Below are 15661 nucleotides of genomic sequence, written 5' to 3'. Positions count from 1 at the left end.
GATATACAGTGTTTAGAGTATCCAGAGATTAGCTGTCTGGGGGAAGTCAAAGGAAATTCATCACTTCAAACATGGATCAATGTCCAGGCACGAGGAATAATTGGAGAATAACAGAGAGACTGATAAAAATCTTTCTATTTACTGTCACTTCTTTGCTCTTTCTTTCTTCATCTTTCTCCTCAAGTTTCTTTTTGCTTGTCCCTGTCACCATTATTACTCTTTGCATTCTGGTTACATGTAAAGAGGCCCAGTCTGAGGTACTGTTGTCGCAGGTAGTATGTAAAGAGAGGGTAAAATCCCATCCCCCCAAAGACAATAGGATTAACCATAATGTATCTAAGATTTCAGAGAAAATGCTAGGAGAATTTTGGGTTCCTGCCCTAAAATTCTTATCATGTAAAAGATGAGAAACTCACATAAATACAGGAAATAATAAATAAGCAATGTAACAATTGTTACTGTATGTTTCTTCCTTAACATTTCATTCTTATGAAAATACTTAATCTTTGCCTTTCTTGTTGCTGATCAGGTTCTTTTCTCTACTTCCTAGAGGACAGCCTCTTTTGGAAGAAAAATTTTGTTTTATATTACTGCAAGGAAGCTGTAACATTCTTAGATTCATTCTGTGCTGTTCTATAGCCTGGCATTGTCCCTAGACTCCAGTCCTGAATCCAGCTTCCCCAGAGCAATTACATGACATATATCCACAAAACATGATGACTCACCTTCTATTTGCTTTTAGCTAAGAGTCATCTAGGGCATGGCAAGATCAGCAAATGTAAAGGATCTAGGAAGCAAGGCAGTTCACACCCTCAGAAGCTCGAAGTGTCACTTCTAGGATAGCCCCAGCCTTGAGGCCAAAGAGTAGATTTCTTTGCCAACACAGCTATTAGGGCAGCCAAATTGTACTGCTTTTGCAATAATATTGAATCCTGACCAAACTCCTAGTTCTGAAAATCAAGACCTCCTCCTGTGACTGTAGTAGGGGCAATAACTAGAAAATAGACCATTAGTTACCACAGAGAGATAACTTTTTTAATTACCAACTTCTTTCTCTATTCCTACCCTTCATTAGTAGTGCATTTTTATCTATTATATTTGACTATTATTTATTAGACTTTTCTGAAAACACTCTTAGAAAGAACAGAACAATAACATCTACATTTTTGCAGTTTTACATATCTTTTCTTTAAAAACTTTACAGTCCTCTCTATCGCTGTCATTATTATCACTGTCTCAATAAAATAATAAACCCAGAGTTTGTAAAACCAGTTGAAATGTTCATGTAGGGCAAAATACTGTTTACATATCTGATTGACATGATGAAGTACCTAAGAACTATTGTGCAGTTTGAAAGCTTGTTCCTATGTGTTTTAACTTGCAAGAATGCACTGAATATATGTGCTTTTTTATATCATTAGGGCCTCATTTCTAAGCTAAAAGGATACTGAGAATTTTTGGCTCCCCACCTGGTGTCATATGCTAACAGAAGTATTTCCTTGTTATGCTTTATATGCAAAATATAATTCTGTAGTTCCAAGATCATTAGAAGACTACATTACTTTTAGCTATTTGCAGAAATTCATTTTGCAGAAATTTTTGCGATAGCCTATGGGTCAACTTGCAAATATTCCCTGAGAGATCAAGCATAAAGAATACGAACTCTATGGCTTCTTTTTCAAATCCTTCAAGTATGGACTTGCTTGAGGCAGATGCAGCCAGAGCTTCTTAGCCTTGCTGAGATGTTTGTAATTTATTACCCTAAGTAAGAATTGTTTTCTAACAAAAACATTCTCTGAAAACAGATCACTTATATCTTCTTTTTCTGATTTTCTACCAAAATTATATCCATTTTTTTAAAAAAAGTCTATAATCTTGATACTAGCAAAAACATTCTTTGCCAGCATTCACACTGAAGGGTCAGGCCTGACTTGTGTTAGAAAGGCTAGAGACAAACTCCTTAGGGAAGGTAAAGGATGGAAGATCATCATATGGGTTCAAACATGTTTTTCCCTTTCCTTCACTGTAAGTCAAGGAGCTGAATAATATATGACCAGTTTGGCATCAATAATTATTTTCATTTTTTAATTTGTCAGCAAGTTTGTAATTGCCCACATACTCATTACAAATTTTATAGTATTTTTTAAAAGATGGAATGAACATTACATGAAATATTTAATCTTTCTTAAATTATATAGCCATGCAGCTCTGAATAAATGTTGCCTTACTATATTTGTAACTTATTACAGTTTCTAAATAAATGCATCCTCTCTAGGAAGATGATACCTGTGAAATGAATGTTCCAGGTTTTCTGACATCAATGAACGGAGCCTCATTAACCATAAGCACCCCTGAACTGGTGCCCTACACAGATCTGAATCGTACATCACTCAGCAAAACTACTACTTTCTTTTGCAACAAAAAGCTTACTGCAATAGCTGCTGTCGGTAAATGCTGAACACCTGTAGCATGGTACTTAGAACAGTATTAAAATAGTTTTGCATCTTACATTTTCCACAAACCTGTCTTCTTTTATGTGCACGCATGCTAGTATATAAATTGCCAAATTGGTGTCAGTTGTAAAGTAATGGCACTGGAGGCATCATAAATTACCGTGGTGATCCTCAGGAGAAGACACTGCCGTATACGAATGAGTGTTTTGCTCTCAGGGTAATGTATGTCTTCATCTGGCCCAGTAGTCAGCATATTGCCATACGTTGATGGATATAGTCAGCTTGAAACTACACTACATTTCACTGCACAATAAACATGGCTGTCAACACCATATAAAACAAGACCAATTTATCCTGTATGGTCAGTGCATTTTAAATGAAATTAATGTACTGTGGACCTGGTGGAAAAAAGGTAGTAGATTAGTTATGCATCCCCTATTTTAGGACTTTTTTCATGTAAATATATTTCCTACAGAATTTTTAAAACAGTATAGTGTTTTGACACAAAATTAGGAAACTTTGCTTTTGCCCCACTAAAAACTTATGAGCCAGTCACTGAAGTCAGTAGATCTGCAATGTCTTACTTAATTTAAAGAACTAACCTTTTTTTTTGAAAAAAAAAACTAACTTGTATTTTTAGCCAACGTAATATATACGCTCCAACCTGCAGTATTTTACAAAAAAGGAGGCCTGTTGTGCTAATCTGTTGTCAAGTTAGCATGCATACCACTGAATTGAGGGTGGGTAATGACAGGACAGGGATTCATTAAAGCACAAAGGTATGGGGAAGCTAAGTAAACTAGTCACACTATTCTGAAGTTCTAGTGTGGGCGTACGTACCTGTTGAAGGCGAACGGTTTTATTACAGATATGTAATTGGAAAGATATGTGATTGAATGCTTCAGGATACAGATCCATCTCAAATTCAGCTAAAGCAAATATGACTCTAAAATATTCAGCAGCAAATGTAGCAAGATGCATACAAATAGCAGCATGTACTTGAGCATGGTATATAATTTTATTTTATGAAATGTTGGGCATGTGCTTTGTTGCTGAAGCAGCACAGTCGTCGTAAATTACTTGTGTGAACAGGTTGACATCAGTTTAGACTCTCAGTTGTAACTTTTATGTTGAGTTTTGTTGACCAAGGAGAGCATACGTGTATGTTAAAATCCCCAGCAGAAAGTATTTCACATCTCCATACCTTAACTGGAGAAACAGCAGTGCAATTCTGTTTCTCATTCAGATGTTACCGGACGTGGCCGATTGAGCTGGGCTGATGGCGCTGCCATTACCTGCTCGCTCCTGTAGATCTGACAGCAAACGAGAGGGAGAAGGAGGATAAGGCTAAAGTCAGCACAGCACTGAAAGCGCTTGCGTACCACACATAATAATGTTTTGCACCCATCTTGTTTCTTCCTGCCCTGATGCTCCAGGAAGTAAAGCAATGAATGGCTCTGCAGCTAAACTACAGCAGTATTATTGTTGGCCAACAGGAGGTGCCACTGTGGCTGAAGCTCGAGTCTACAGGGATTCGCGGGGCCGAGCCAGCAGCGAACCGCACATCAAACGGCCAATGAATGCTTTCATGGTCTGGGCGAAGGACGAACGCCGGAAAATTCTCCAGGCTTTCCCTGACATGCACAACTCCAACATCAGCAAAATCCTAGGTAAGCGCAAGACAACGACTAAATCATGACCGACTCTGAACCAGAGTCGAGGGGAGCTTACGAGGCTTGTTTTCATTCCCTTGCTTTTCCCTTTCTGCCCCGTCCCTAACTCTGTCTGTTTTCAACAGCAGACTCACAAACTGCTTTCATGATTTAGCAGCATTCAGAAAGGAGGTTGTTTAAATCTGTGGCAAGAGTGTAGCTTGATCCTAATTGCAAGATCACTTTAGAAGTCACCTGAACTCAGGAATGCAAAATTAATGAGAGTAAAAACAGTGCTATCTCGAGTAATAATGCTCTATTGGAAAATATTTTATTAAAGCACAAAATCAAAATAAAAGGTTTATGTCAGACAGTGCAGTGTCAAACTAGTCTGATCAGGCAGCAAGGAATATGGCAAGTTCAAGAGACATATATATACGTACCTTTTCTGATAGAAAATGATGTTTCATTCAAAATGTTATGTTGTTAGAAAAGTTAATCAAGCACTTGCATCATATATTTAAAATATTGCTTAATTAAAAGACACCGTCATTAATTAATTGGTATACACTGGGATGATCAGGGAATATACTAGTACATGTGTTTTGCTACTGTGCAAATAAATTGGCTGACTTTTTAGACATTTTGCATTGCTTTTTTGAGACACCCTCCAGAGAATTAGAAACATACATGAGAATGAGTGGTGAAATGTTAAAACCTATATTTGCTTTCTGAGTCTTTGAAGTGAAAGACAGATTCTAGATGTAACTCATAATAAATAAAAGTAAAAATCAAGTTTCATCTGTAATCATTTTATTGTAAGTTTTGAGTTCAAATATATTCTTACCAAAGGATTTTCTGAAAATGCATATGTTAGTTCAATCAAAGGCAAAAATACATAGAAATAAACGTTACTTTGTCTAAGAACTTCCAAAATCTTACTTAGTAGTTCTCATATTTTTGTCTGCCATATAAGTAAGTTATATGAATAGCCTTTCAGCTTTGTATAAAACCTGCAGTGTTTCAGTGTTGGCAGCTGTAGGGAATCTATATTATTTGTGTGCATTCTGTGAAAAAACTATTAGGAGTATAGTAACTGTATTCATTAAAATGTAAACTTCCAGCATAAATATTTCAGAAGTGCCAGCAGTTGAGTGTTTGCTAACCATGGAATTAACCTGTCAGTATCTGCTCTGCCACAAATAAGTCTATGTCCATATAATATCTGTGTAACTTTTCCAGGACAATGAGAAAAGAGTTTGAAATATTAGAACTGACACAGAGTATTGCTGGCTGCGGGTTAATATTTATACAACTTTTCCATTTGTTGATGTATGAAAAATCTTGGTAAAAGAATAGCTTCCACCCACGTTTACCACAGCTGTAATCGTTTTATCCATCTAAAAGACACCAAAAAGCTACTCTCTGCATTTCGTATCCCCTGAAAAAAAACCTTCTTTATTCAAGTGTTTAGATAGCTCCTTATAAACAATACAAGCGATCCGAATACTTTTTCCTCTTCCTGTGTACACTATATTAATTTTTTATTCTTTTTATTGGTGCAGCTTTTAGTGACAGTTTACAGTACCTAAAGTGGTATATACAATTATAAATGTGCTTTCTGCTTTTCTTTTCTTTTTTTAAATATAAATTTAGTTATATTGAGAAAGTCAAATAGAACTTTCTAAGTGCAGTTCTGTACATGTATTACATATGGCCAGAAGATAATATACATAATAGGATTTAAAATAAGGTCTGGTGGCAGCATTTTACCAAGCTAAAATCAGAAGATAGGTAAATTTAAGATACCCAGGTATCTGCTGATTTTTGGTAATTTTGTTGAATCTGTAATGTTTGAATAAAATTTTCCTGCTAAATAGCAAGGTATTAATGTTTTTTACTAGGAATGTATGAACCAGATTCTTATAAAACTATCAGAGAAGCTTGTATCCCTAGGCAATGTGTTAAGCTCTTAAAATTCAAAGAATGGCTGCAGACCTTACTTAATCATAATATTATGTGTGCTAATACAAAGGTACAGAGTGTTCACAGATTAAAGGTCATATTAAAAATGAAGGAGAAACTGTTCTATGGCATGAAGCTGTGATTTTGAGAAGCAACTATTGATTTTAATTGCATCTAGTTAGTAGAGAGAGATTTACATATATTAGGTCTGCAGCAATATCTGGAAGTCAAGTCTCTTTAACATGTCTCAAGTTGTGCACCCAAATCCAAGTGTCGGCTGATGTAAATTCAAATCAGCTTGTTTAATTAACGTATTTAAAATTTATTTATTATGGCAAGAAGGTGTGTTGGAATGAGTATGTGTAAAACTAAGCCAGCTTTACTTGAGTGTTCACTGACGTTTTGTGTTTGTAGGATCTCGCTGGAAGTCCATGTCGAATCAAGAGAAACAACCTTACTATGAAGAGCAGGCACGGCTAAGTAAAATCCACCTAGAAAAGTACCCGAATTACAAATATAAACCCCGACCAAAACGTACCTGCATTGTTGATGGAAAGAAATTGCGTATTGGTGAATACAAACAACTGATGAGGTCTCGGAGACAGGAGATGAGGCAGTTTTTTACCGTAGGGTAAGTACTATTGTTGTAATTGTTTTCAATGCACAACAGAGACAGAGCATGTTGTTTGAAAACAGGTAGATTTATCTGTTCAAGTTGCTTGCTAATGGCATTTAGAAGGTAAGGACTTGAACCTGTAAAACCTTACTGAAAACATAAGATATATCACTGAGTATGGAACTATCAGCTTTCCACTGAATGCTGTTTGTAAGATTGATTGTGGAGCTCCCTAACATCAAAAGAAGTTACTTTCTATTATTCTGGAAGGTTTGAATTATGCCTTTTGTGAGTTAGTAGTAAGCCAGTCAATTCTGGGCTGGTAACAACTTCAAGATCATTTCCTAAACTAAGAGAAGAGCAAAAAGAAGACAACAGATTACTGCAGTGAGAACATAGTCAAGAGAGGTAGAAAGGAAGGGAAAAGGAACAGGAACAAAAGCGGTCAGAGTGGGAGCATATGTGAATGAATGATATCATATCATGAGGGTACCAGAAGATTTTTTACATATAGGACTGTGGCATATAATTTTTTTTTAAGTACATTTTAGGAAGAATCTTTCAAGTAGCACATAGATAGACTGCGTAGATTTACAACTCAGAATGTGTGGCACAAAAAGATCCCAGAACAGTTTTAAACACATTGTGTACTTTTTAGCAATATTTCTTCTAGACTTCAGGACAGAAAGCAGCACTATGAAAGATCTACAGGCTGAAGATAGAAAAGTCTAGTGAAACAACTGCACCATAACTGATTTCCTTCTCTTATTTTTTTATGAATTCATCTGTGATGCTGAGTGCTCTCACACAATGTTTTTGGTGGTTTGCAAAGAGTCCAAGAGCCATCTCTGCTGCCAGCCTTTCCAAATTCACAATGTTCTGCTTATTTCTCTAATCACAATAGTCTCCTTTTGTTGGGTACTTTACTACCAGATAATTGACCTTGACATCGGTTATGTGCCCTCATTTTTGGCTTGGGATACAGAACTCCTGTTGCAGTCAATTATTTTGTGGTGCAGCCTGCAACAACATGGGTTCTTTCTTCAATCAGTAAATAGAAGTATTTTTAATATCTTAGAATAACCTTCTATTCTACAGTTCAACACTGGTTTTTATTCTTCATTCTAAGGGAAATTGTTTACTAAAAGGCTTCCATGGAAATTGTACATAGAAACTTGAAGAGAAATCTGAATTTATAGAGCAGAAATTGTGTTCGGATTGAGGGAATGAAACTCTAGCTCTTGTCTTCCAAAGCAGATTGACAGACCAAATCGTATCTATACAAGAAATCAAAAAAAAAAAAAAAAAAAAAAAAAAAAAAAAAACACCACACCTCAAACAGCAGCGTGGACAATCCAAGAATTGTTTGCTAACTTAAAACAGTATTGAGCAGTAGCATTCTATATATTGAAGGCGTAAGCTAAATAGAGATGTGAATATGAAAGACAGATTTAAGAAGCTTCTAGAAGTGCATATGTAATAAATGATGTTGCTTTTCTTTGTTTAATGTAATGAAAAGTATTCACAATGAAACTGCTGGTGTAACCTAATTTAACGTCTTTATTATACATCAAACAGTATCATCACAAAGACCATGGGAATTTCAGCATTTTCCAAAAGGATTGATTCTAATTCATATTTATGCTAAATCCTCTTTGCACCCAGTTTCTACCCAGGTTAAAGGAGCTTTAAAGTAAGAGTAAATTACTTTTTTTACTTGTATGGTGATGCAAAGGATTTTACTGGAAACAATAACTTTTAGTTTAGGAATTAATGAAAAGAATGGGATATGAAGTATACTGGATGGATACAGATACAAAATAAGATCCCTGTTGCAGTTCAATATGGATATCAATTTAGATTTTGAGGAAATGCAAGTTGTGATTATCTAGAGATTCTTTAATGCTTTTCATGCTTTTGTGTGACTTCCTATCATTGCCCCAAATTCCTTTTGCTCTAAACAAAGAAATTCAGAGAATTTTGTTTCAAGAGTCCAAGAAAAAAAAAAAAACTTGAAAACAAATCAGGACAGCTTTTTGAACTGAAGCATAAAGCTTATGTGGTATCTTAATTTTACTAGGGTAGGCCACTGGATAATAAAAAGTAACACTTTATCCAAATCAGATTATAATTAAGTGAAACACCATAATTGAGCCCATTAACTTCTTAACCTTACTGTTCCTTGTGTTTACCTTTAAATAGCACAGAAAGCATCAGCTGGAACAGTGTACCTAACTGACCTTGTGCACCCATCATTTTTCCACTGTTTTGATGGAACAACCAGCATAAACCTTCCTTCATAACTGTAGATGTAGGAGTTGAGATGTAGTTTCCTTTTTGGAATGAAAAAGGAGACAAATATGTTCTTTAGGATGTTCTATCTTTACAGTAAATATTTCAGTAAAATAGAGAACAAAAGTACAAAATAGATTCCAATAAAATCTGCCAAATGCTTTGCCCTGTTTGAAGTCTTCCTGCTTTTTCTTTTTGTTTTTCTTTTTTTTTAAAAAAAAGAGAAAAAAAAAAGAACATACTGATTAAGTTGGGAATAGCTGTGCTAAAATGGTAAAAAATTAGCATCACAGAATAAAAAGATAAATAGGAGATGTGTAAAGAGAAAGATACAAAGACGTTCTCATAAATAGCTAGAGGACACGATAAATAGCAAGAAAATAATACATTCTTATGTATTTGTGTTTGGTATTCTCTCCCATTCTATTCTTGTACTGAACATATATATATTGCTTTAGCAGTCCAGTGAGGGCTAATTCCCCTAGGATGAGCAACTGGCTAGCACAGACTCATCCTGCCATGTCTACAGCTGGACCTTTATGAAAAATCACCTGTAAACACAAAAAGAAAAAAAACCATCCTGCTGACCAGAGTGAACGGCATTTTTAATAACCATTGGCAAGACATAATGAAGTTTGTTGATCTCAATATACAAAATAGCCAGACTTTGAGATAGCATACAGAAATAAACTGACAAGTGGCCAGATTCTGTTCTAATTTTTTAAGGAAAACTGCCAAGGAATTCAGGGAAGATTTCTTGGAATAAATTTGATAAGAAATTCATTTGTTTGTGAGAAACCTTATATGTGCAATATACCACCATAAAAATCTGTGTATTGTCGATGTATTTTACAAAACAGCATGGAAACCAAAATCTGCATAGGCCTTCTGTTGTACCCGTGCATGAGTGAATTTTGTTCCAAATGAGGCAACTTGCTCTTTTGAGTCTAGTGGGAATTCCTTCTGAAGACAGCTATGTCTTTAAAATATGTGAGTTATTTTTAATAATATAAGTATTAATAGGAAATTGTGAATGGTAACTTTCTAGCCCTTCAGCAGAAAGTAATCCCTGAAGAGTGATTTCCAGTTTATTTTCAATTATACTTTTTTGTAACACATAAAGAAATGTGAACTAACAAATGGATCACATATAAGCCATAAATCAGACATTTTAACTTAAAATAGTCTATGTTTTGTTGCCTTGTCCTACAAAAATAATCTAATTCTCAGTCATTGGCAGTCTAATACATAGACATAGTCTAATACATAATTCTTTACATAGGCGTGTATGGTGTAGATATTTCTCTGCAAAATGATGTAAGCAATAACTCTTTTTTGTTTTACCACTATAAGATGTTTAAACCAAAGCCTTTACGGTGTTTATAACTACTGTATACATGCATAGTCTGAATGTTGCTAGACTATGTTTTTGACTGAGGCTGTAATATTATACTGCTGTAGCTTGAACTTAAAGTAAGTACACAATGGGTGCTTTTGTGAGGTTTGCTGTTATTTCACTCCTTATGGGGAGGTATGTTTCTGGGGTGTATAGCATAGAAACATTTTACTTAATACAATCGATTTTGCTTCAGCCATCTAAGGAGCTGTCAGAAAATAGTTCTGGCCATAGTTCTGAGGGATCAGAAAACAACTGTAATTTGCCAGTTTAAATGTTTAGCTCCTTTTGCACAAGTCAGAAGTGGAAAATCCTAATAATATTAATACCGTTAAAGTGTGAACAGATCAATCGATTGAAGAATGTTCATGTTACCTCCTCTTTTATATTTACCTAAATATTTTGGGCCAGATCTTTGGCTCCAGAATGGATGGATGTGTTAGCAATGCTGGCAGAGATGGAGGTAAGGGAACCGTTGTAACTGGCCAGCTGAGGATTTCCCTGGCAAAGAGGAGATGGTGTGAAGAGGAGATTTAAAGGGCAGGGTGCCGAGCTGTACATCACCATTCTTCACAGATCTGAAGAGAAATGAGGATTAATGCTGGGTTCTGGAAATCTCGACCAGGCAGAAAACCTCCTTGGGTGGACACTGGAACCATGTGCAACTAAGCTAAATGGTCATCTGGAGCTCTCAAAGAAGCATGTTTCTATCTCTTCAGTCCAAAGTCCAAAGTGACAGGCAAAAATCTAGCAGACCCAAGGATCAAGCATGTGGAATTTAGTGTGATAAAAAATATCATTAGCATGACTGTCTTTTAGGAAGAACTACAACTAAAAGAAAATATAAATACAGGCTAGAAACTCCAGCTCTTCCATTCACCGAGAGTGGTTAGAGTTTAAATAAATGCTGTTTGATTTCTTCTCTTCTCCTCACACTGTTAAATTTTATTTCCTAGAAAATAACAACACTCATCTCCAGTGGCATATGCAATCCGTATAGGTTGCGATGTCATAAACCATGGCTTTCTGGGATATAGGGTCGGGACCTGAGCAGACTTTACAGGGACAACCTGATCATCCCTAAATAATAGCAGAGCTTGGAAGAGAAGTAGGTGCTGAGTTACTGAGCATGTGTGGGTGCTCCTGTCTCAGCGCTAGCAAATTTTCTGGTTCAAGATGATGGTAGCAATTTGTGACACTAGCAGTTTAGGTGGTATGGTTAATACATGTTTACAGTTCTTCTGTGAGATGTTGGTAATTTATATCGGCTCACAGTATCTGCCCAGTGGCAAGCATGCACACAACATTTGATTTTTGTTTATCATGTAAATAAGAACTGTATTTCTGAATGAAAAATGCAGTAAGCCTCTAACTTTCCTGTTACACCAATCAAATTCTCTATTATACTAGTTAGATTTATTCTACAATTTGGCATATGCTCAGATGCAATCTCAAGTAAAAGACATCTCTCTAAATTCTGCTTCCTTATGCTCAGATGACCTGCTCCCTTTATACTTTCAAAAGTATATACTCAAATATACCTCCACCCATTGAAATGTGCATATGCAAAAGAGTTTTGCTAACTGGATAAAGATTTGCACCACAAATTTCTTAACCATATCTTTGTCTGTCCTTTAGGGCTAAGCACTGACAAACCATCATGTTATCAAGAAACCTCACATCTTTATCAGATTTTTTTCTTCTTTCTGCATATATAAAGGCAATACGCTTCTAGAAAGGCAAACATTTCAAGGGAAATATTAGGGTTCTGATCCTCATTGTCACCGATAACACAGCTGCAGCTTACATTCAATCATTCTGAATATTTTCAAAATGTCTTATTAGAAGAGCTATTGGAAATTATTTTTTAAAACAACTCTTCTCAAAATAGCTTTTGGCATTGATAGTGTGGTGTTCTTTGGTGCAGGCTTGAGGATTCTTTGTTTTGTGGATGTGTTCTAAGAAATACCAGGAAAAAGGTTAGCATCAGCAGTTGTTGGATGGACAAATTAGAATTAGCTGCATATGGCTTGGCGACAGCTATGCAGAATTTTGCTGTGACCATGTGTGGGTTCCTCTGTACTTTGCTTTGTGGAAGCAGTCATTAATGTGAGCATTTTTCTGTGTCTTAAGCATTTGTGGAGGAGGTACCTGTGGGTTTTTAACAATAATAGTTTAAACGCTTGACAACATCCAATCATAAAACAGAAATGTTCCCGTGTGAGGTAGGTGTTCAGTTTTATGAATAAAGTATTGAAAGATGTTCACAGCAAATACATTGGCTGAAAATTGTTTTCACAGAACATTTATGAAATCATTTAAAAAGTGAAAATTTAGTGAAAAATCCCTAGCTGCTTGTAAATCGTCTGTAAATCATCATTTGCAAACAGGAGTATGATGACTGTGTCAAATGAATTACTACAATGTTTTTGCTCGCTGCTAGCCAGGTGTGCCATACTTCTACAACAGATGTTTGATTTTTATAAACTGTAGCTTTAAGAGTAGGGCTAGCAGTACCACCAATAGCAATGGTACATGATGCTTCTGGAGTATTATCTTAGACAGAGTGTTCATGATTTGACTGGCCTGGTTGGTTCCTGAGCTCGAAGGGCTTTAGTTTTCCAGTAACTCTGTGGTGTGATATTTGTCAAAACTAGAGTTTGGTCAGTGAGCAATTAAGACTCAAGATTCAGGGTCTGGTATATAAGTTTATGTTATTTTGTGCATTGATTCAGCCAGTGATTAATGATAAGAATGAGAAAAACTGCCAGTTATGTATTAATTTGTGAGCAATTGCTTTATGGAAAGCATATTTTTCTGTCCTTTGAAACTTTGGAATAGGAAAACACAGTGGTCATGAAGTTTTAGACCCAATTTCTCCTGCTAAAATTACGTAATAGAAAGATCTCTACTTGGTCAATATTGTCCTAAAAAAAAGCTTATGAAAATATTGAAATATATGATTCTTCGAATGGTAAACAGGCATGTATGTCCAAGAACAAGTCAACAGTAAAACAGTGTCTCGCAGGGCACTTTGTTTTTTCTGGTATTGAAGCATATTTGTTTAGCATAACATCTGAAGTATGATGGTGATTCTTTTCCTTCAGACAAGTTACCACTCTTCTTTTTTTCCCTCTTAGTTTTTTTAAAATTATATATTGATATTTATAAAATTATTATCCAGAAATAATATGAGAATATTTGAGAGAGCCTTTTAATATAGGAAGTAGGTTATTAGTTAATTAATCCAAATGTAAGAAGTACATTTAATTAGCCCATAGTTAATAAGGACTTGACCATGGAAAAGGTTCAACAACCTGACCTTAACTCAGAAAGCATTTAAATATACATATTAATTGTAACAAGAAACACTGCATCATTTTCAATAGTAGAACTAGGTATATTCTTGTAGTAAAGTTTGTATTACACTCACTGGCTGTGACATAAACCTTTTCTAGCTGAAGTGTGGGATTGCTCCAGCATGCTTAGAATCACGGACAACAAGAAAAGGACATTATGTGATACATAGTTAGATATCAGAAGAGGAATCGTGCCAGAAGTAGAGGCAGTGTACCTTTAATTGACTCTCCCACTGTATTTGCGTTATGAAGGTAAATCAGCTCTGACATGGGGTCCTCAGGAGGTCTTAGTTCTTGCAGGCTCTGTCCATACAAACAAGAACATCTTTTTTTTTTTTTTTTTTTTTTTTTTTCTGAAGTACTTTGCTTCAAAAGCTATCTTACGCATTGAATCCCCCAAACAAATAGCATTCTGATCATGGATTTAAAGGCCAGCAATAAAATACCAGAAGTATTCTTAAGTGATGTAGTTTACCTAGCACTTCTGCAGTAAATTACATGCTTAAAGATAGATGGACACACAAAGTTACTCAGTCACCTATCTGCTTTTTTAGGTGCTTATAAATAATCTCAAGGTCCCCTCACTAACAGCCATGAAACAGAAGCTCTTGTCAGGAGTTTTGAAGATCTAAATGTAGGACTTAGTTGTCTGTGGTGGCTGTTAGGCAACGCATGTGCTAGAGGCTGCCTGAGGCTCTCTGTCCAAGTGATGGTTTGCAGTATGCTTTAAATAAATGCATAAAATAAGCAAAAGCATCAGAAGGTTTAATCCTTGTAGTTATTAAAAAGTTTACTCTCTAGTTGTCCTTGGGGGGAGCTAAGGCAAACCAGTGCTTTACAGGACCAGCATCTGAGCCTCAGAGGAACGCAGAGAGACCTCCTAGGAAAATCACACGCTTTGCTTTGCTTAGGACTTGCCAAAGGCCTTCCCACCTCCCAACGAAGGTAATCGTGTCCCCCTCTCGTTTTGCCTTTCAGACAACAGCCTCAAATTCCAATCACCACAGGAACAGGTGTTGTCTACCCTGGTGCTATTACCATGGCAACTACCACGCCGTCACCTCAGATGACATCCGACTGCTCTAGCACCTCTGCCAGCCCTGAGCCCAGCATCCCTGTCATTCAGAGCACTTACGGTATGAAGACGGACAGCGGAAGCCTTGCTGGAAATGAAATGATAAATGGAGAGGATGAAATAGAAATGTATGAGGACTATGAGGATGATCCCAAATCAGACTATAGCAGTGAAAATGAAGCCCACGAGGCAGTCAGTGCCAACTGAGGAGTGTTCACAGAATTAAAGTACTCAGACTCATTTGTTTTTTGGGTTTTTTTTTTTTTTTTTTTTTTTGAACAAAAAGTTCTTAAAGAGCCTGCATGCATGTGTGGCTCCTACAATTACATCAGCAGAATGGTCTTAAATGTTTCTTAACGTGTGAGACAGATTGTTTCCCTAATTTTTCATGAACTTGGGTTTTTTGTTTTTGTTTTTTTTTTTAATTTAGATGAAGACATATATTAAATATCAGACATCAGGACTTGAAAACTTATATGAATCAATAGCTGTCTTACAAGTCTTACCTTTTGTCTTTTTCCTTTTGGATGCTGATAAAGGTTTAAGTTACTGTTTTAGATGGGGGTTATACATTCTCACTCAGGTATGCTGTGCCAGCCTACAGGTTGTGAATGTGTTTTTATTCTGGATTATTTTAGAAAACAAAAACTGCAGATTTCATATTGTAAAACAGAACAAGTCCACAAGTGTGCACATCTGTGCATCATAGCTCATCTTTAAAAGTAGTCTCTCAATTCCTTTTTTTCTCCATGTGTATAGCTGAACTTCTGATGTGCCAAACTTTTCATAACTTTTGAATCTTAACATTTAAAAAAAGTCTTAAAGGAGACACTGTAAAGTCTTAGACAATCCT

At 35.9% G+C, this 15661-nt stretch overlaps 1 protein-coding gene across 13 annotated transcripts in view; it reads left to right on the top strand.

Annotated features, from left to right (window-relative positions):
- Positions 1-15433, top strand: part of SOX6 (SRY-box transcription factor 6) — a 366958-nt gene extending 351525 nt beyond the window's left edge. For 11 of the 13 annotated variants that reach the window (XM_062576050.1, XM_062576039.1, XM_062576046.1 and 8 more), the window contains 3 exons: positions 3890-4123; positions 6485-6701; positions 14712-15433. In XM_062576050.1, coding sequence (XP_062432034.1) covers positions 3890-4123; positions 6485-6701; positions 14712-15015 — 755 coding nt within the window. In that variant the 3' untranslated portion in view covers positions 15016-15433. The remainder of the gene's footprint in view (positions 1-3889; positions 4124-6484; positions 6702-14711) is intronic. The other 2 variants (XM_062576052.1, XM_062576051.1) reach the window with 1 other exon arrangement.
- The last annotated feature ends 228 nt before the right edge of the window (positions 15434-15661 follow it).

This window comes from Rhea pennata, chromosome 5 (genome assembly GCF_028389875.1).
Source record: "Rhea pennata isolate bPtePen1 chromosome 5, bPtePen1.pri, whole genome shotgun sequence".
NCBI classification, from domain to species: Eukaryota; Metazoa; Chordata; class Aves; order Rheiformes; family Rheidae; genus Rhea; species Rhea pennata.
The sequence above is the reverse complement of the archived record's forward strand: the minus strand, read 5'-3'. Positions and strand labels throughout refer to the sequence as shown.